The sequence below is a fragment of the Pteronotus mesoamericanus genome, unplaced genomic scaffold (genome assembly GCF_021234165.1).
Source record: "Pteronotus mesoamericanus isolate MK-2021 breed Mesoamerican mustached bat unplaced genomic scaffold, CSHL_Meso_final contig_27, whole genome shotgun sequence".
NCBI lineage: Eukaryota > Metazoa > Chordata > Mammalia > Chiroptera > Mormoopidae > Pteronotus > Pteronotus mesoamericanus.
The window spans coordinates 24,229,403-24,249,500 of NW_026555115.1; the positions used below are offsets into that span (position 1 = coordinate 24,229,403).

Here is a 20,098-nt window from a genome sequence, read left to right on the forward strand (position 1 = left end):
TTTACTCTCAGTCAATGCCTATTTCAGAGTTCAACAAAGAGAAGGAAATCATATAACAAGTTTAACACAGACATTTCAATATAAAGAATTTTTAAGTATAATGGGATTGGAGTAATGGAAGATTGATTAGTAAGGCATAAGGAGATTTAAAGCATACATAGACACAAGGAGCAATCACCACTGAGATAGATCACCCAAAAAGGAGATAACTTTCCAAGAGCTTGCTACAGAGGGTGTGACCACATCTCGTTGGGTGGCAGAGAAATTGCTGAGCTACCAAGGGGTCAAAAATCTCTCTGGGAAGCCAGAGATGCCATTTGTGAAAGGTGACTGACTCACTGGCTTCACTCTGCTACAGAGCTTCCCAAGAGAGGTCCTGGAGAAGCTGGGAACTGCTGGCGACTGTACACTACAGGCACTGAAGAGATTACATACTGCAGATGCTGGAGAAACTGTGCACTGCAGGATTCTAGCACTGGAGTAATTGTGTGCTCCTGGGCCCAGCAAAAGGAGTACATCTGTGGAGCCCGCAGAGAAACCCCTTCCTCTTCCAATATCCTTCCAGCACCCTCTCCTGAGGAAGCTGAACATTATGCCCAGTGACAAAATGAGAAATATTTTAAGGGTCTTATGAAAAATTCTGTGTGTGTGTGTGGACACACTAAAAAGTAAATTACAGAATAAGAGTAAAGATATTTAATGTTTGATTTAAACGAAACTTTCCCCAAAATAAGTTTTGCGTTAAGATGACTACATGCAGTTCCTGATCAAAAATTTTCAATGTTGTTCTCTTCAATTGTGGTTACCATCAGTGAGAAAGCTAGCCTCACAGATGGATCTTTGCAAATGGTAGAAGGGTGTTTATTGATTTTTCCCCAATTAGCAGAAATTCATTTCTCACTATTAACAGGAGTTGGATAATTTTATCTCTTCTTTCATTGAAATTCTTATGACAACAAGAATGGATTTCTAACGTGCTTTAATTTTTGCATGTCATGTATTTCCAAATAATGTGACACTTAACAGATGTTTTGCTATTAGTCTCCTTTAGGTTCAAAGTTAGAATATCAGTTAAACTTCTCCACTGAACTAATTCTAACCTCACCTTTCCTTTGAATTTATGAGCATTGTTGGTATAGTTTATTATATTTTCACATATTCCTTGCAATTTTGGTTAAATTCATTCTGGTGCTCAAAAAATGTTAAACCAATTTTCTAAAGACAGTAAGTTCTCACCAACTCTGCAATAAGAATCATTATTTTTTTAAAAATCCCTCTTTTAGCTCCTAACCTCTAGAAAACCTTTTCTTTTGCTGGTACCTTGGTAGGAACATTAGACTTTCTCCACATGAAGCTGAAAATAGACTGACTGAACCATACAAAGCAGCTTAGATTTTATTAGTAACATTCTTTAATGTGGAATTTACATCTACAGGCGAACGTATAGATGAGAGCTTTACGTGAACAAAACAATGTTTTAATTGCATCTTAGGTGTTCAGACCATGGAGAACAGATATAAAGTAATCCTTCCCACCTTCTTGTTATCACAGCTTTCCCGCCAGTACAGAAACCATTGTACTTCTATAACCCAGAAAATCTGATTTGTTTTAAAGTATATTTAGTGCTTCAAATACTTCACCCTGAGTAGTTTATTTTGGTAATTTTGGCAAAGCATATTCTGCCAAGCATTCCTCTTAAAGAATTCTAACTAGTGCTATTAAACCAAACACTGTCACTAATACCTGCAGATTCATCACTCTACAAGGAAATGCTCTGATTAATTAGTCTCCTAGAGAATGGCATCAATGCGTTTTCTTAGTGTTACTCCAGAGTAGTGCTTCTTTTATTTCCTTTACTTAATTTAGTTCAAAATGTGGTCATTTCCCAGACAGGTTAGTAAATGAGTGATTCTGTAATTGTAAAAGACATTTTGACTTTAGTTCTTAATTATGTGGCCTTTTAATTGGCTTCTTGAACCCAATCTGATGTCAACTACTGTTGTAGTTGTAAATACAGTTGTAAACAGTTTCACAAAACACTGGTTTTCAAAGTGTGGTTTCAGGGACTTCTGAGTATCCCTGAGACTTTGAGGGGTTAGGAGTCCATGAAGTTAAAACTATTTTTGTAGTAATATGAAGACATTATATGTCTTTCTCACTCTCTTTTTCTTAAGACTGTACAATGAAGTTTTCCAGAAGCTACATGATATGTGATATCCTAACAGATTAAATGCAAAGCAGATATGAGAATCTAGCTTTTTTCTATTAAAAGCCAGACACTAAAAGATTTGCAAAAATATGATACAATGTCTCAGTTCTCATTAAGGATTTTTTGTTTCTGGAAACCATAGTGTTTTTCATAAAATTACTTACATTAACAAGTAAATAATTTATTTTTATTTTAAATAAATAAATATTTTTAAATTTCTAAAATGATAAATATTGATAGATATAATGCACATTAACAACAAAAGTTCTTTAGGGTCCTCAGTAACTTTTCTTAAAAGATTTTATTTTTAGAGAGTGGGGAAGAAGGGAGAAAGAGAGGGTAAGAAACATTGATGTGAAAAATATCAATTTGTTCCCTCTCCTATGTGCCCCAAGCTGGGCCCAAACCCACAACCCACGTATGTGCTTTCACAGGGAATAGAACTGGTGACCTCTCACTTTGTGGGATGTGACACCAAACCAACTGAGCCACACTGGCCAGGGCCTAAATAGCTTTTAAGAATGTAAAGCAGTGCTGAGGCCAAAAACTTTAAGAATTACTATCTTAAGAGATTCTCTATACAATAGAGATATTTTGTATTAAGGCTCTGGCATAATTTACCTGACACTTTTTTATTTTTAATTTGATAACTTTTCAGTGATAGTAAGTTATTTAGGCAGAGAATCAGAACCACAATCAGAGCTGAACCCACAACCTAAGCAGGTGCCCTGACTGGGAATCAAACCCACAACCCTTTGGTTTATGAGATGGTGCTCCAACCAACTGAGCCACACTGTCATAATTTTTCAAGTCATAATTTTTAAAATGAACAAAATCAATTATGTTTTATTACAGGGAAGTGATGATGGTGGTGGTGATGATGATAAAAGCTCATATACCTTCTTTGTAGGGAGAAAATTATGTGAAAATTAAATAAATTAATTTTATTTAAATAATTTTATTTATTTATTAAATAAAGCAAATTAAATAAAAGAACTACATAGTTAATAAAAGAAACATATATTCATGCCATGCCTGGGGTGGCTCAGTGGGTTGAGTGCCAGCCTACAAACCGAAAAGTTGTTGGTTCGATTCCTGTCCAGGGCACAGGCCTGGGTTGTGGGCCAGGTCCCCTGTTGGGCGCCTGCGAGAGGCAGCCAATTGAGGTTTCTCTCTCTCTCTTTCTTTCTCCCTTTCTGTCTCTCTAAAAATAACTAAATGAAATCTTTTAGAAAAAGAAGCACATTCACAAAAGATTATAACTGATAATACATTGCAATTAAAGTAATAATTGGAATTATGGTTTTAACATGGTGGTTCAAGGGGAAGATTCTCTATAAGCATCTCTAATGGCAGGTGCTTTGCATAAAAACTTAAGGACACAAACAATAATGACTGAAATCTGGCAGTTTACTGACTGATCCAAACAGTGTTCAAGTATAATTTCAACTATTTTAAATTTGCGAATGGTTGTAAATTTAGTATCACTATAAAAAAGTTTACAGCCATCAATCTCTGGGACACACTTCTAACCCATTCTGCCATGACCACTTGTGGAAGCTCAGCTTTAGAGATCTATAAAAGGTGGAATGGGGTGAAATAGAAAAGCATGTATCACAAGTGACATTTGATGATACCCAAGTCTTCTAGGAGGGCCTGTGGCACAGTATGGACTCAGGATGAAACTTGGGGGTGTGTAGGATTTGAATAGATGAGAAGGAAGAGGAAACCAGAATTAGCAACATCCTGAGGAAAAGAGAAAAACATGATTGTTAACAATAGAAGAGAAAGTGTTAACCTTTGAATGGATACTTTCTTGGAAAGTGGCCAGAGTAAACTTTGTGTTGGAAGTTTGTGTTAGTAAACGCTAGCAGAAAATTTATAGTTGAAAATTATGTGTATAAAATCAAGGAGAACCTTGAAAGTCAGGATATACTTGCCTTAAAGGAGGGTTCTCTAACCTATTGACAGCAGTAAAGAAGATATGTCTGTACACACTGATCAGAATAGACCAGAGAATGACCAGAGACAAGGATACCAGCTAAGAAGCTGCACAATTAGGTGGTGAGGAGCTGAATCAAAGTAAAAGGAGTGGAACTAAAGAAGGGAGGGTATTTCAAAGGAAATATCAATGGGATTTAATGACCGATACAACAGATTGAAGAGAATGGATGGCCCTAGAGCTTTGATGGCAAATGACTGAGAAAATGGTGACAGCCATTGGTGACAGCGTGTTGTAAAACAAATTTGGGGCTTAGTTGGGAGAGGGAGAGTGAATTTTTGTGGAGATGTGTCCTTGAGGTAGTAGGAAGTGTGAAATGGAAGCACAAGTGAGAGGTCGCACAGTTTTGTGACAGATGAAGCCATGAGAGGATGTGAGCTCTCCAAGAAGGGCAGCAGAAAGACATATGCTCAGAATGTTGAAGACTCAACTTTGGAAAGATTGTGAACTCTTGTTTAACAGGAGGAAGAAAAGTTATGGTGACAGACGAGGTGAGGAAAATAGAAAAGCAAGAATGGTGTCTATCATCAAAGAAAGAGAGAGCCTCAAGAGAGGACAGTCATGTTGAACTGGCTACTACCCACCTCAGACTGTGTTTTCAAATCCTATCTCTGTCACTTATTAGTTACATGTCATTTCTAAAGTTCTTTTCTCTTAGTTTATCATATGTAAAATGCTGATAATATAATCTACCTCATAAGGATATTTTAAGGATTGAGAATATGTATACAAAGTACTTAACACTGTATCTGGCATAGATCAGGAGTTAATAGATGTAACTGATGACTTATAAGGAAACAATAGAATGGTGAGAGGAGGGAAAAATCACAAGAGATTAAAGAAGAACTAAACATTGAGAAAGGACAATAAATAGGTATGGAGAATTTACTCAGGAAGGGATTCTTTGGTCAAAAATGATGAGAGATCCTAGAACAGTTTCTAGAAGAGGCAATGGGGGGAAGTAAGGATTTTATTTAGGTCTAGTCTATGCTGAGCAAAGGTAATCATTGTTAGCGTTGTCATAGAAGCCTATTTCCTTAGGGTTGGGCCTTTTTTTTCCATTTACATGAGGACATCTGAGCCTTCAGAATAGAAACCAAAGGACTGCACAACTAAAAGACCCTGTCGAAACATATGTGAACATGCCCTGGCTGGTGTGGCTCAGTGGATTGAGCGCCAGCCTGCAAACCAAAGGGTCGCTTGTTTGGTTCCCATTCAGGGCACAAGCCTGGGTTGCAGGCCAAGTCCCTGGTAGGGGGTGCATGAGATGCAACCACACATTGATGTTTCTCTCCCTTTCTTTCTTCCTCCCTTCCCATGTCTCTAAAAATAAATAAATAAAATCTTTAAAAATATATATATATATATGAACAGTTAAAGGGTGCAGCCTTTGTGAAAAACAGTATCACAGGCCTTCAAAAAATTAAAATTAAAACTACCATCTGATCCCACTTCTGAGTATAAACCCAAAAAAATTAAAAGCAAGAACTCAAAGAGATATTTGTATACCTATGTTCATAGCAGCAATATTCACAATAGCAAAAAGATTGAAACAACCCAAGTATTCAAAAACAGATGAATGTATAACAGATTAATGTGGTACATGCAATGTGATATTATTCAACTTTAAAAGGAAAGGGAATTCTGACACGTGCTACAGCATGGACGAACTTTGAGGACATTATGCTAAATGAAATAAGCAAGATACAAAAGGATAAATATTTTATGATTGCACTTGTATGAGGTACCTAGGGTAGTCAAGTTCATAAAGACAGAAAACAGAATGGTGGGTGCCAGGATTTCAGGGGAGAAGAAAATGGAGAATTATTATTTGATGGATAAAGAGCTTCAGTTTGTGAAAGAGAAAAAACTTCTGGAGATGGATGGTGGTGATGGTTGCATAACAATATGAATGCACCTAATGCCACTGAACTGGACGCTTAAAAATGGTTAAAGCTGACAACTTTAAGTTACGTATATTTTACCATGATTTAAAAACAGATACATTTGCAGACAATATGAGTAAAATAAGGCAATGTCCTTTGCTAAATAAAATGTACTGAAAAGTTATCAGAGACAATCAACTTGTATTAGTAACTTTTTAAATTATGAAACATTTTATACATACAAAATAAAATGCATAATGCAAATATAGGCATAAAAGTAATGAAACATCTAGGCAATCACCATTGAGCTTAAAACATAGAACATCACTAATAGTGTTGGGACCCCTGTTGCCTCTTCCTGATGACATCCCTCTCCTCCTCTGACATAAGCCATTTTGAATTTGTGTTTAATCATTTATTGTCCTTTATTACAATATTATGACAAATCTGTGTATTCCTAAACAATATATTGCCTTTCCGGCTAGCATCATGAGACTCACCCATGGTGACGTCTGTAGCTGTCCTCTCCATGAACTGAATGAAGCTTTCATCATTATGTAATGACTGTCTTTATTTCTAATAATGCACTTTGCTTCAAAGTCTCTTTTGTCTGGTATTAATATGTCTATATTACCTTTCTTGGTTATTATTTGCCTATTTAATCATATATCTTTTACCTATAGTCTTTTTGTGTTCTTATGTCATTTCAGATGTGCCTACATCTGAACTTCAGCTGAATTTTTTTAAAAAATGCATTCTGGCAATTCCTGTATCAGTTTCTTTTCTTTTTCTTTTTCTTTTTGTTATTACTGATATATATGTGTGTGTGTGTATTCTTTTCTATCATGTTATTTATCTACTTTTCCTATGTGTTTCCATCTCCTTTCCTATTTCTTTTTGATTGATAAAGTTATTTTGTTTTGCTATTGTTGTTCCTAGTTCCTTATATCTGCTAGTTTGGTGGTGATACTACCTTTAGTTATTACCCTTGAAATTTTACTTTGCGTACTTGCATACTTGACTTTTTACAAAGTCTGAAGTTAATATCTTTAAACTCCTCTTCCTCCAAATATGAGAACATAAAGTAAAAGATAATGGAGTACCACTAAACTGAGGCCACTTTAATTTTTTTGTCTTGGGATTTTCCACCCTGGCTGGTGGGTAATATAGATTTAAACCATAGACCTAGTTTGTGGGTACAGATTCATGGGAGACTATCAGACCCCCAAAATGAAGCAACAATGGAATCAGATTTCTGTGTCACTTATCCCTATCAATAGACAGATATTTTCAGTCCCACTCTTTCACACCAAGGGTGTGTGAACTTCGGAGGGTCTCAAGTTGAGGCAGGGGGCAGTGTATGAGAGTCCTTCAGTTCAGTTGTTTACATTTTGTGGGCCCCAGACCTGATCTGTTGCCAACTTGCCTGGCCATTTGTCTGAAAGTTTCAAGTTCCTGGCATCAACACTTGCCCCTAATTTTGTCATTTGCTTACCATTCTGTTTCTGCTTTACTCACTTTGAGCAGTTGACGATTTCCCTCATTTTCTTGCAACTTAACAAAGCACTTTGAAAGGTACAGTTTGCTGGGATTTGTCTACATCTAGGCATTTTTTGAGGGAAGGCTTTTCAGAATGCCTAGACTCTTTCTATACTAAAAGCAGATGAAATTTTTTAATCTGTTGTTTGTGCATAGAGCATGTATGGATTTTTGTTTCTACTTGTCCTGGAACTTTTTGAATGAAATGTACAAGTTTTCTCTTTTACAATTAGAGTAGATAAGTACGTACAAATGTAAAGAGAGATGTTCATCAAATGGCTGCTTAATGATTACTTTTATTTGTAAATAACTGAATGCCAAATAATAGAGTATTCACAGAATAAATTTTGCTCCACTCTTATTTGGCCAATAAGAGTTGCATAGCATGGGTGATGTTCATGATATGCTGTGGAGTTAAGAAGCTGTTTTGTATGACCCCATTTTTATTTATACAAATATATATTTACATTGATAATATTCTGGAAGGAGATGCCCAATATTTGGGGTGACAGCATTAGAAAATTTTTTTCCTTATTTCTTGATGATCTCTGATTTTTTAATGAATAAGCATTCTGTGTGTTCTTTAATGTTAAAGGATAGAATTATTTACAACAAAAAGCAGGAATTAGTAAAACCACATTCTAACTTCAGAGCTGTGTAACATTAGAGTGCACCTCTCTGGTGGGGTAATGAGAGTATCACTTTCCCCAGTACTGAGAGTGCCAAACAGTCTAGATGCCCTCCTGTCCAGGATTCCTGTCATTTTATGATTCAAAGTTTCCCATTTTATTTTTTTCTCTCCCAATAGGCCAACCAATCAATGCCTCAGACGGATAAGCAAATATGCATTCCCCCGGAGCTGCCTGAATTGCTGAAGCAATTTACCAAAGCTGCCATTCGGACCCAGCCACAGGATCTCATCCAGTGGGCTGCTGAGTATGTACCCCTTTCACACCTCCAGCCCCCGGTTTCCATTGGAGGTGGAGATGTAGGCTGGAGGAGGGAAGGTCTTTGAAGACTGTGAGGAGGTTGTCATGGCTGCAGCCTGGGAGTTGGGACTGATTAGCATAATCTTTGTGATGTTCAGTTCTCACACTTCTTTGATGTTTTAAACTCCACACATAAACCCATCAAACTGGGTGAAGATGAGATGCCCTTAAGCGAACCAGATTGAGCGATAGGACGTCAGGGCAATAGGCAAGGTGTCCCGGGTATCACATCGCATCAGGATGCGCACACTCCACCCATCCCTGCACCCCAGCCCCTTGTCCCAGAGGAAAGAAAAGTTCAGAATCCTGGAGCTTGGCAGGCCTTTGCCCGGTGTGAAGCAGAGCCTCCGTCTCCAGCCTCACCACTAGGTGACAGCAGTGCACCTAGGGGAGGGTTGTGATCAGCCAACCAGGTAAATTAATTGTGGGACTAGTCCAACCTGGTTCACTCCTTTCATGAGACACCTTCCTTCCTTGCTGTTAAAACTTGATCTTGCCCAGCCAATGACCTTTTGTATTTTGTTATTGGGGAAACTGTTATTCTCTTTCCTATTTCTCTGAATTGACTTGTCCACACAGCACACATTACATTCTGGGCAAATGAGACAACACAGTGATAAGGACTGGAGAGCACCTCACCTGGCTGAAAACAGCACGCCTCAAATGCAAGGTGCCCTCTGTCAGGAGGGACCCCCAGAGGCTGCTCAATGGAAGGAGCTTACACAATAGCTGCTGGATGGGTTGAAACAGCTTTGTATAGAAAGCCCCTCAGCTTTGAAATTGCTTTTTAGACAAAGTGCCTCCTGGAAACGGGAAATGGGACTTGGGGCAGGAGTTGGGAGTTAACCAGACCTCCAAGATGATTTTCAGGCTGTTTTTATTGTTTGATGGCCTCTGTAGTAACTTTTCAGTGGGAGAGGGGAGTAAGGGCGGCTGTTGATCGGAACTGGTGGGTTGGGAGAAGGGAGAAGGTGAGGTTGTATAGGTGGACTGAGCAGGTGGTGGGAAAGAGCTGTGGACACCTGGAGAAGGCACATAATGGAACCTCAGAGGAGCCTTCCAGAGGCTCTGGGCCAGTGCACTCATGCTCCTGGGCTGGGCCATGATGAAGCTTTTTATAAATGGAATGAAAATAAGCCGGAGATTGTTCATAAAGAGACAGAAATGGGGTTGCTTTGCTAGTAATGAGGCCTGTTTAGTTCTACATTCTAAGTTTTATGTATTACCTCTAAGTGTGAACCTCAGCATCAGAAGACTAATTTCTTTTGGCATCTCAGGCAGACTGTTTTATACTATACAATAGTTTAAAACCTCATTTTATTGTTATTGTAGTATTTTATAGCAAGAAAAATGACATTTCTTGGTATTGTTCCTGACATGTATGTAAGAAAACACTCCACTATTGTAGCCGGCTTGCTCCCATATTGTATCATGTGCTATAAATTTTTAGCTATCCATGAAGAGTTTGTAGTTCAACTGCAGTGAAAAAGGAAAGCATGGCCCAACTGCACTCTCCATCTATTCCGACATCGAAAAGCTCTTAGCAAATGGTTTCATGTGACTTACAAACCTGCAGCATTTTAGAGCATAGAGCTCCACATAGTATTTCCAAGACAAACTACATGAAGTCTGTCTGGAAAAAATCCAGCCATTGTTAATATAATGATACTGTTTACACAACATTGATGTAACCTGGCAGCCAAGGAGAGTGGACTGGAATGTGCAGGCGTGAACAATGAAGCTTCACTATACTAGTCAGTAGGGGCGGTAGATGTCATTGGGTGAGCATGTGTACTGTATGGCTGTCGCATTCACAGTGACTGAATGAATACAGCAATGAATTTGCATCAAATTTTGCATAAAGCTTGAACATTCCTCCATGGAAACTACTTGGCTGATTCAGAAGGCCACAGCTATGGGCAACTGGTGATTGGCAGCTTCATCACAACGTACTTGCGCATGCATCACATCTCATGCAGAGTTTTTTGGTGAAACATAAAATCACCCAGGTGACTCAGCCCTCCTACAGCCCTGACTTGGCACCCTGTGACTTCTGGCTTTTCCCAAAACTAAAATCACCTTTGAAAGTAGAGATTTCAGGCCATCGATGAGATTCAGGAAAATATGACAGGGAAGCAGATGGCAATTGGGAGGTCCCAAGTGTCTACTTTGAAACTTAGAAGGGGACTGAGGTTTCATTGTCCTATGCACAGTGATTATTGTATCTTCTTCAATTAATGTCTCTATTTTTCATAGTACATGGCTGGATACTTTCTGGGCAGAACTTGTATATTTAATTCATCACAAGCAAGAATTTCCCTGCACATGTGCTGTCAATGAAAAAACTTTTTTCTTGTAGTTATTTTGGGGCTATGACCCGTGGAGACATTCCTCCAGTGAGAGATCGGTCTGAGCCAGTTGCTTCATCTAACTTTGCAGAGCTTACACCTGAGCTGTTGAAGATCCTGCATTCTAGGGTAAGGGCTGTTCTATAGCATCCAGTTGACAAGTGGGTACAATGTTGAGGCCAGTGGGTACAGACAAGAGCCCACCAGCCCTCTGACAGGTCAGCTGGCCACTTAGTATCATCCTAAAGTTTACTAAACAATGCACTGCAAATAATTCTTCCCTGAGGGAAACAGGAATGACACTGAAATGGGCAGTAAGCTGAGTTGTCGGTGGGATCATCCCAGCTATCCCTGAAGTGAGCAGAATGTCCAGACGCTCCATGAAATGCTAATCACTTCTGTCCAGAAAGTGCTTCTGTAGGTCCACATTCCCCGACAGTGTCTCCCTTACTGATCAAGGTCAGAAGATGAGGATGATAGTTTGGGGAGGAGCATATTATAGTTCCCCAGTTATTCCAGGTGTGGATGGACATAGCCTAACTTTCAGGATAACTCTGGGTCTCTTCACTGACACATCATCCTGCGGGCTGCCTAGAGTCGATGAGGAACTCTAGTTTAGCACCATGAAAATCTGCTTTAGAATCTAGGACAGAGAAGTTCAGGGTGATTCAGGACTGATTTAGCCAGAAGCTTAGCATTTCACCGGAATCAGAGGGCCTGGAAATATGTAGCAATGCTTTACTGGGGCATCTGTACCCTAATCACACTATTGACCAACAGCTGGCCATTTGTTCCCTTTTCCTCTTAACCACCCAGTACCTTGCGCAGTGGACATGGCAGACATCTGGGGTAACTAGGGCCAAGCAACATGGGACATATAGATCCCATGTTATTCCTGGGAAAGGGTGAGGGGTGCATGTGAGGTCTAGCACAAAGAACTGAATGAAGTCTAGAGGCAAGAGATTTGATACCTAATTCTAGTTTTGCCACTAATTTTGGTCTCAAACAGTCCTCTGCCCCTTGGTTTCATTTCAGGCTGTCCTATCTGCCTTATAGGGACAACCTAGGAATGAAGCGGCAGATAATAAAAGCATCAGAAAAATATAGTATAAATGTACATTTTTCTCATGATTCTGACATCTGAAGTTAAAATGATTAAATTATATCTTAGTATATTCTTCATTGGCTGAATATTTCTCTACCCTTTCAAAGATAACTGCCAGAGTCCCCTTTTATCCCCTGACACCCCCATCTCTTTCTAGATACTGGGAAAACACAGGGCCCTTCCCGGGCAGGTATTGCTCAGGGCATGCTTTCATCCTGTCCCTCATTCTCTGTATTGTGTCTGTCTACTACCCTGCAGGTTGGTGGCAGACTGATTATCCATGTCAATGAGCTGGCCCAGATGTGGAAGGTGCTGAGTCTCCCACCAGAGCTGTTTAATAGTGTAATAAATGTGGGCCGCTTCACGGAGGAGATTGAGTGGCTGAAGTTTTTAGCCCTTGCTTGCAGCTCTCTTGGTGTTGTAAGTTAGCTTTGATGCTTTTTGTCCTTAAGGGGAAATCTCTCTTTGGACCTGGAAGGTCAGTACATCTATGTACACAGTCAACTTTCCAGGGCTGTGTCTCTTCTTATCTTCTCCTTCTCCCGTCTGAATTGGGTCATTTCTCAGCTCACCAGCCAGAAGCTGGAGTTGGGGGAAAGAGAGAAGAAAATCGTCATCAGGCTCTGGAGAGAGGTTGACTAAAATGTGGCTTTTGAATTACTTATGAATTTCAATTATTGCACTTAGATTTATTTCTATCACCACTTTACTCCCTCCATTCATGTTCCCAGAGGTAACCAAGACCCAGCTGTGGAATAAGACTTGCTTATACTTGAGTTCCAGATACCTAGAAGATACACCAATAGGAGACTGTAAAAAAAGCAGTTGCAGCTTATTGAGTAGTAAGCATAATTGGATAAAACATCAGAGATAAGAGAGCCAGAAAGGAGAGATGAGGCTGTGTCTAGACTTAGAGTCATGACATCATTGTGGGTGTAGTCTGCTCATACAAATTTATGCCTTTTCTAAATATGACTTGGTTTACAATTGGAAAAGTCATTTTCCTGTTTTAAAGAAAAAGATATTCAGCCAGTTCATATATATATATATATATATATATATATATATATATATATATAGAAGCTTTAGATATCATATGTTACTCTTGTTAAACACTGTTATAACTTAAATGAGAATTTATCAGAAACATAGTTTTTAACAAATCCCTGAAATACATATCAGTTTAAAAGTTAATGGGAAAATTATTGCCTCTGCCAAAATTAAATGGTATGAAAAGGTATAGTTCGAATCATTCAGCATATCTAATCCCTATCTTATTCTTTCTTCTTGAATATGCTTGGAACGCATATTTGACCTTTTTGTTTCTGGGAAAATGGGTTTCCCCTGAAACTTTTATCATATTCATATCTTTAGAGAGGAGGAGAGGAGAGGCCATTTGTATGTTGTTTTTTTTTTTGTCTTCGTTGTTCTTTATGGCAACATTATATAACAAATGAATACTCTCCTCCAGAGAGAAGAGGGAAGTGCAGCAGAGGGGCAGGTAAGTTGCCACTCAGCATCATCACACTTCTATGGAAATGGCCCCAAGGATTGGGGAAAACCATAGAAGGGAAAATAAAAAATGAGCAGTTTTACCAAAGTCTCATAGGGTCAAAATTTATACCACATTCAGAGATGTCAGGAAGGTCAGGGGAATTTATTTTATCTGTAGTCAATTCTGATTTTCCTGATCTACCCCCCCGCCCCTACAAAGAGTGCAGTAATAAGTAGATTCAACCCAGTCTTGAAATTTTTGTCTGATGCAATTACTGAAACAGCCTTAAGGTAAATTGTCCAGCCTCTTAGGTTTCTCCTCACCGCTCCTCTCTTTACGATGGCAGTTAAAAACGGGCAGTTAATAGTCCCAGGGATGTAAAGTTCAGCATAGGGAATATAGTCAAGAATATTATAACTATGTATGGTGCCGGGTGGGGTACTACACTTATCCGGGGGATCACTCCATAAGTTATGTAAATGTCTAACCACTATGCTGTACACCTGAAACTAATATTTAATGTCAACTGTAATTTAAAAATTTTTTAATCACTTGACTGTAAAAAATAAAAAAGCCATTTGAGTGTATTAGGAAAGGAGTGACTCTAGGACCTTAGAACACCCAAGTGAAGGGTTTCCCACATCCCTTGGTCCTCTAGAACCTCTGATCTGCCTGGAAGTAAATATTTATCTTTGTGGTCACTAGCTGTTTACAACTTACGTCTTTGGTCTCTCCTTTCTTGTACAATAGTCCTCATTGGCTCATCTGCGTTGTCGCTGGTGCTCAGGGCCTCCTTGAGTCTCTTCCAGATTTCCCTCCTCTGCTCCCTGGCTTCGGTGGTCTGCTTCACAGCCCCTCACCACCTTGTAAGATGTCTGTGTCCTCTCCTTGTCCACATACCTCACAGTAACCAAGATTGACTTTGGAAAGCCACACACCAGCCCTCCTTCTGCTTGGCCCACTGTGCAGCTGCTAGGTTTACTTTGATGTGGCTGCTTCCCAAATTGAGGAGGGGAAACCACAAAGTGAATTGTATTTTTCTACCTCCCTGCTCAAATGATGAGGTTAAATTCGATGTTCCATAAAGTTCTTTCATCTCTAACATTCTGTAATTCTATTCCCCCTTCTCTGCTTCCATTGAGACACCCTCAGGCCTGGCTCTGGATAAGAGTGGACCCCCTCCAATGCTGAGAGGTCCTGAGGTAGACAACTTTGCCCCTCATCATTTCTATGTCAAAGAACACCCAGAGGGGAAGTCAGCCTGAAGGTCTAGTCTGTAAATAAATGGTGCTGTGAATTCAGGAACCAATAATGTTATACCCATTGTTTCACATTAGGTTACTGCTGGGAACTTAAATGTGGGGGTGGTCAGGATGTTGCCAACTAGAGGAGGGTTTGCATTCTAGTCAATCCCTATATCCTGAGAGGCAAGCTCAGAAATCCCTCCTTTCTTTGCCAGCTCACCAGTCAGCCATGATCTCTGGCTGTATTCCTCTTCCCTTTCAGAATGCCCTTCTTCTAGAATAGCCTACAGTACCTCCTATGCCACTGAGACCAAGTACATAAAGAGATCATAATTGTGTTTGCTGGAAGGAATGACATATTTTGTTAGCAAATAATTCACTTTCAAGGCCTTTTACCTGCAACTTTGAAAATGAGGCTCATAAGATGCTGAAAGGCTATCATCTCTATGAAGTGAATGCCCGTCTGACCAAAGAATCTTGTGCATCAGAATGCAGGTTTCTGTTTACTTGAGATTTATTTAAATTTACCAAAAAGCTTCAGTACAGAGAATTCTTTATCTATTCATCCCTTTCTTAAATCTTTTAAAATCTTATGAAGGCAATAGAATTTAAAGGTTGTTTGAATGATCAATAAAAGATGTTTGGGGTAGAAAACATCTGTACTAGTTCACTAGGGCTGCCATGACAAGGTTCTGCAGACTGGGAGGCTTAAGCAGTGAAAATTTATTTTCTCATAGTTCTGAAGGTTGGAAATCTGAGATCAAGGTGTGTCTGAGGATAGCCTCATTTGACTTGTAAATGGCCAATGTCTCCTGCTTTATTCACATGGTTTTTCCTGTGTGCACTTATGTATCTCCTCTCTCTCTCTCTCTCTCTCTCTCTGTCCCCTAATCTCCTCTTCTTATAAGGACACCAGACCTATTGGATTAGGGTCCACTCTAATGACTTCATTTTAGCCTAATTACTGTTTAAAGGCTCTGTCTCCAAATATGAGTTGGGGCTTCAACATGTGAACTTTGGGCAGGCACAATTCATCTCCTAACAGCACCTCAATTTGGATGAAACTATAGGAAGAGGACAAGAGGACAAAGGCAGTTTGGGAGTAGGGTTTGTTGTTGTTTTAAGAGAAGCAGAGAGAAAGAACTATGGATGAAAATTAAGAAGTTCAGTGCACACATGCTTGCAAATCTACTCCCAATCCTTGTCATGCTGACCTCATCTTACATGCACGCTTTCCATCCTCACCAACAGTCTCTTACCCAGCTTCCTGCATGCCTGGCCTCTCAACCTCCTTCGTGGTAACACCTAGCACACTGCCTCAGTCAGTGCTTCACAGTGGTTTCTAGGAGAGGACTCCCAAGGGCAAGGAAAAGTAAATGAAAGCATCCTGCTGAAAAACCAAAATTTCTTTGACATCAAGTAGTATATCATTTTAAACCTCATGTACATTGAAGATTCTGTTTCATAAAGTAGCAATGTTTGTAAATACAAAAAATTGTAAATATTAAATCAATTATAATTAATGCAAAAATGTTTAAATTACCTGTCACCAGGTAAAACTGTGTCTCCAAGAAGGTGGGCCAAATTGATTCAGCATCTTCATATTCTTCACATACAGATTTACATCCTTGGGTAACACACACCACAGTTAAAGAAACACCATGTAGACATTCATAATACTCAGGGAGAGGAAGGGAGCAGAATAGCAAACAGAAACTGTAAATGAAGAACAACGTTGGCCAGCCATTTGAGGAGTTCTAGCAGCTGCTGCTGCTTTCTCCCATTTCCCCACATAGAACTAACTTTTCACTGATCCCTGCAGAGTATGTGAGGAGAAGCTATGTCACTGCTTTACACTTTAAACACGGAAGTATATATGCTGACCTGTCTTTCCTACTTCAGAGCTAAACAATCCTTTCTCTGAATCAGTTCTCTCCTTTATCCCATCACTTCACAACTCTTTTACTATTCAAAGGGTAGTCTTATTTAAAGACAAAGATAAGTAAAACCTCAGTTCTGAACATGACCCTTTAATGTTCAAGTTTCACTGTAAGGAATATTTGCTTCCATAGCAACCCTTCCATTAAAACTCCTAGCATTCATCATCTACTAATTTATTCCAGCAACAACAAGATCAGTGTCATATAAAGTACTGGGTGGTTCTGATTATAGAGCTCCACATGCTTTATTTTTTTATTTTTATTTTGTTTAGATCCCCATGTTTTACTGGGGAATTAGGTTCACTGTGATGTTCAATATCACTTTTCTGGCATCTGGGACTCTTATCTCCCCAGGGGCATTACTCTTCCCCACTCCCTTGCCCACCCTCGCCCGTACCCAATGGCATTTGCTTGAGACTGGAGAATAAGAATAACAAGTCATTTTAATTTTGTAAAATGCAAATCAAACTCTCCTTGAGCAAGGTTGTTCTGATTAAATAACTATTTTAAAGTATTGAGCAGTTTATAATTCCCTGAGCAGTTAATTCCCTGAAAGTATCCCTTCAACAAAGAAAAGGAAAATAAAAAAAGATACCAGTAGCTCAAAATTTTCTGATTGGATTAAATAATATTTAGGTATTAAAAATTAAAACTTGACAGAATATTATACTAGTCCCACTTTATTTTAAGAGCAAATTTTTTGTTTTCTTTCTCATATCTAAAATGGTCTTAGGAATCTAGCCTGGAATAGTGACTTTCTCCTGATTTAGTGTTATGGTTTTATAGACCATTTCCAAAACTCTCAAGATAGCATGTGAAGTTTTATCATCTGACCATGATGGTGGACCTGCCCGGATCCCTTTCAGCACCTTCCAGTTTCTCTACACATATATTGCTGAAGTGGATGGGGAGATCTCTGCATCACACGTCAGCCGAATGCTGGCCTACATTGAACAGGAAGTGTAAGTAAACTTTACCAACTGGAGGGGAAAGAGTAAGAGGAAAATAAATCTAGCAAGCCAAGGTAAACTGAGGTTACCGTATTATACTGTTCTGGGAACAGAGAAGTATTATGGAGAACGAGAGGTAAGGATCCAAAAGTGCAGGGGAAAAGGAAAGGGAGGGATGTCATAGGACAGTGATTCTGCATGTTGCCAAGACCAGCAGCACAGTGTCACCGGGAAACCTGTCAGAGATGCAATTCCTTAGGCTACACCCTGAACCTACCTAATCAGTAATGGCAGGGGCGAGGGCCCAAGCAACTGCGTCTTAGCAGGCCCTCCAGGTGATGCTGGCTTGTGTTCAGGTTTTACCAGTGGGGAAGGAGTCGGGGAGGAGGAGCGGCAGTCAAGAGTTCAGAGAAAAAGTGAGTGATGAGGGCAGGAGCTGCCCCAGAATTCATTCAGGGAGTTTACATATTCTTTCTTAAGACTAATTATTAAAGGAACTAACCCCAGATATATATCTTCCCCAAACAGAATTGGTCCTGATGGCTTAATCAAGGTGAATGACTTTACCCAAAACCCCAGGGTTCGGCTGGAGTGAAAGCACATTTTTGGAATTTTAAAGGAAGATACAGAGATGATTGTGCTTCAGAATAACCGAACCCCATACACCATCCAATGTCCATTTTCTTGTACAACTGGTACAAACTAATAAACAATTAGGCAAACCTATGAAATCAGAAATGTGTGGAATTAAGATGTAAAATTATTGGAACAAAACACATTAATAGAAGATTAGTATTTCCCCCAAAGACGGCAAATAAAAGTGACTGAGGAAGCATGGATAGAAAATGCATCTCAAGATCTTCACAGGTAGAATGTTAACCAGACACGGTTTTGATGTTTTGTGATTGTTAGACATAACTTAGATGAGTATCTTTTACACGGTCAATCCATGTTTTCACCAGTTTATTTCTCCATTTGTTCGTATGATTCTAGTCATTCATTCATTCCCTCACTTACCAATACTTAGTGAGGTGGGATATATGCCAGCGATAGCATTGCTAGATAAAATACAGGATGCCAGTTAAATTTGAATTTTGTATAAACAGATAATATTTCCTTGCCTCCCACCCCAAACCTGGCAGCCCTAGGCAGGATCTATACTGGCTTCTGGGCATATACAAATAAATCATATCTGAATTCTGTCCTCAAGGAGCTCACACTTTTAACGCTGAGACATAAATTTAAATCACTTTAATGCAAATGGCCCTGAGAGGTACTACTGAAATGTCTCAGAGAGCAGCATTAAAGTGTCAACATCAAAAGATTTTTCAGATGCCATGGACAGATATAATGGGACCTTCTTGGGAAAATCCCCCGCAGGAGCTTAAGACCACTGACAAGATTACAGAAAGGTTTTTCTTTCTTCCATGAGACAGATGAGATTAACAGGCCCTGTGGCTATTGTTCTTAAGGCCAGGTGTGCCAAAGTTGCTGTGTCCCTTCTCTCTACAATACTATCCTCTCTTAAAAGTTTTGTTTTTTTTTTTTTGTATAAAAATCATGTTAGTTTGCATTTTTATACATATCTCTCTCTACTGACTTGGGGACAAATTTGTCTATTAGTGTCTAAGGAAGTAAAAGAAGATTGTGACAAGATGTTACCATAGACCCTTGATTTTGAGCCAGATTAAAACAATAAAAAAGAGCCAAAACATATTCTATAACCATGGTCATCAGGCTACACCTGCAGGGGCATGGCAACAACTAATCTTCCCTGCTGTCTGCCTCCTTAGTCAAAGTGACCCATCATTTATATCCCACTCTGGGACTTTAGGCAGTTTGAAAAGGCTGAAACACTGGAGGTGAACCTGGCAGTGTCATTAGTTGGGATGAGAGAATGAGTGAAATCCTGTAGCCTGCCTCAGTCTGTCAATTTCTCTTCGCTGTGATCAAAGAATTTAAATATGATCTTGCCTAGGAGTGAGGAGTGAAGGGGAGCAAAGGGAACAACCCCAATACGAAAGACCCAAAGAAAGCAAATTAAGTTCATAAACATAGTAGAAGCAATGTTTCTGTGGCAATGTTTCCTCTGTCATTTAAACCCCATAATCTCATCAGACACCCAGCCTCTACAGAACATCTTCCAAACCTCCTGCAGCGGTCACCCCCAGGGTAGAAAACAGCTCTGCCCTCAACCTGCACTGTGCTGTATTAACAATATTATAAATACATAATTGATAATAGCCAACATTTATTAAGCACTCACTAGGTACAAGCCCCAGGGCACAATACTTCACATGTATTCTCAACATTTTTTAATAAACTGACGTGATGAAGTCAATATTGTTATCCCCATTTAGAAGAAATTAAGCTGTTCATTGTTACTGGTGA

At 39.3% G+C, this 20,098-nt stretch overlaps 1 protein-coding gene across 1 annotated transcript; it reads left to right on the forward strand.

Moving 5' to 3' along the window:
* The first annotated feature begins 8,456 nt into the window (after nt 1-8,456).
* On the forward strand, nt 8,457-18,302 carry ROPN1 (rhophilin associated tail protein 1). The gene is made up of 5 exons (XM_054574965.1): nt 8,457-8,572; nt 10,985-11,102; nt 12,337-12,498; nt 17,544-17,719; nt 18,236-18,302. The coding sequence occupies exons 1-5, from the start codon at nt 8,457-8,459 to the stop codon at nt 18,300-18,302; spliced, it is 639 nt and encodes a 212-aa protein (XP_054430940.1).
* Nucleotides 18,303-20,098: the final 1,796 nt, after the last annotated feature.

Coding starts and splice junctions, on each gene's coding strand:
- ROPN1 (XM_054574965.1), top strand. CDS start 8,457: ATGCCTCAGACGGATAAGCAAATATGCATTCCCCCGGAGCTGCCTGAA. Junction 8,573..10,984: donor CTCATCCAGTGGGCTGCTGA/GTATGTACCCCT, acceptor TTTTTCTTGTAG/TTATTTTGGGGCTATGACCC. Junction 17,720..18,235: donor GCCTACATTGAACAGGAAGT/GTAAGTAAACTT, acceptor TTCCCCAAACAG/AATTGGTCCTGATGGCTTAA.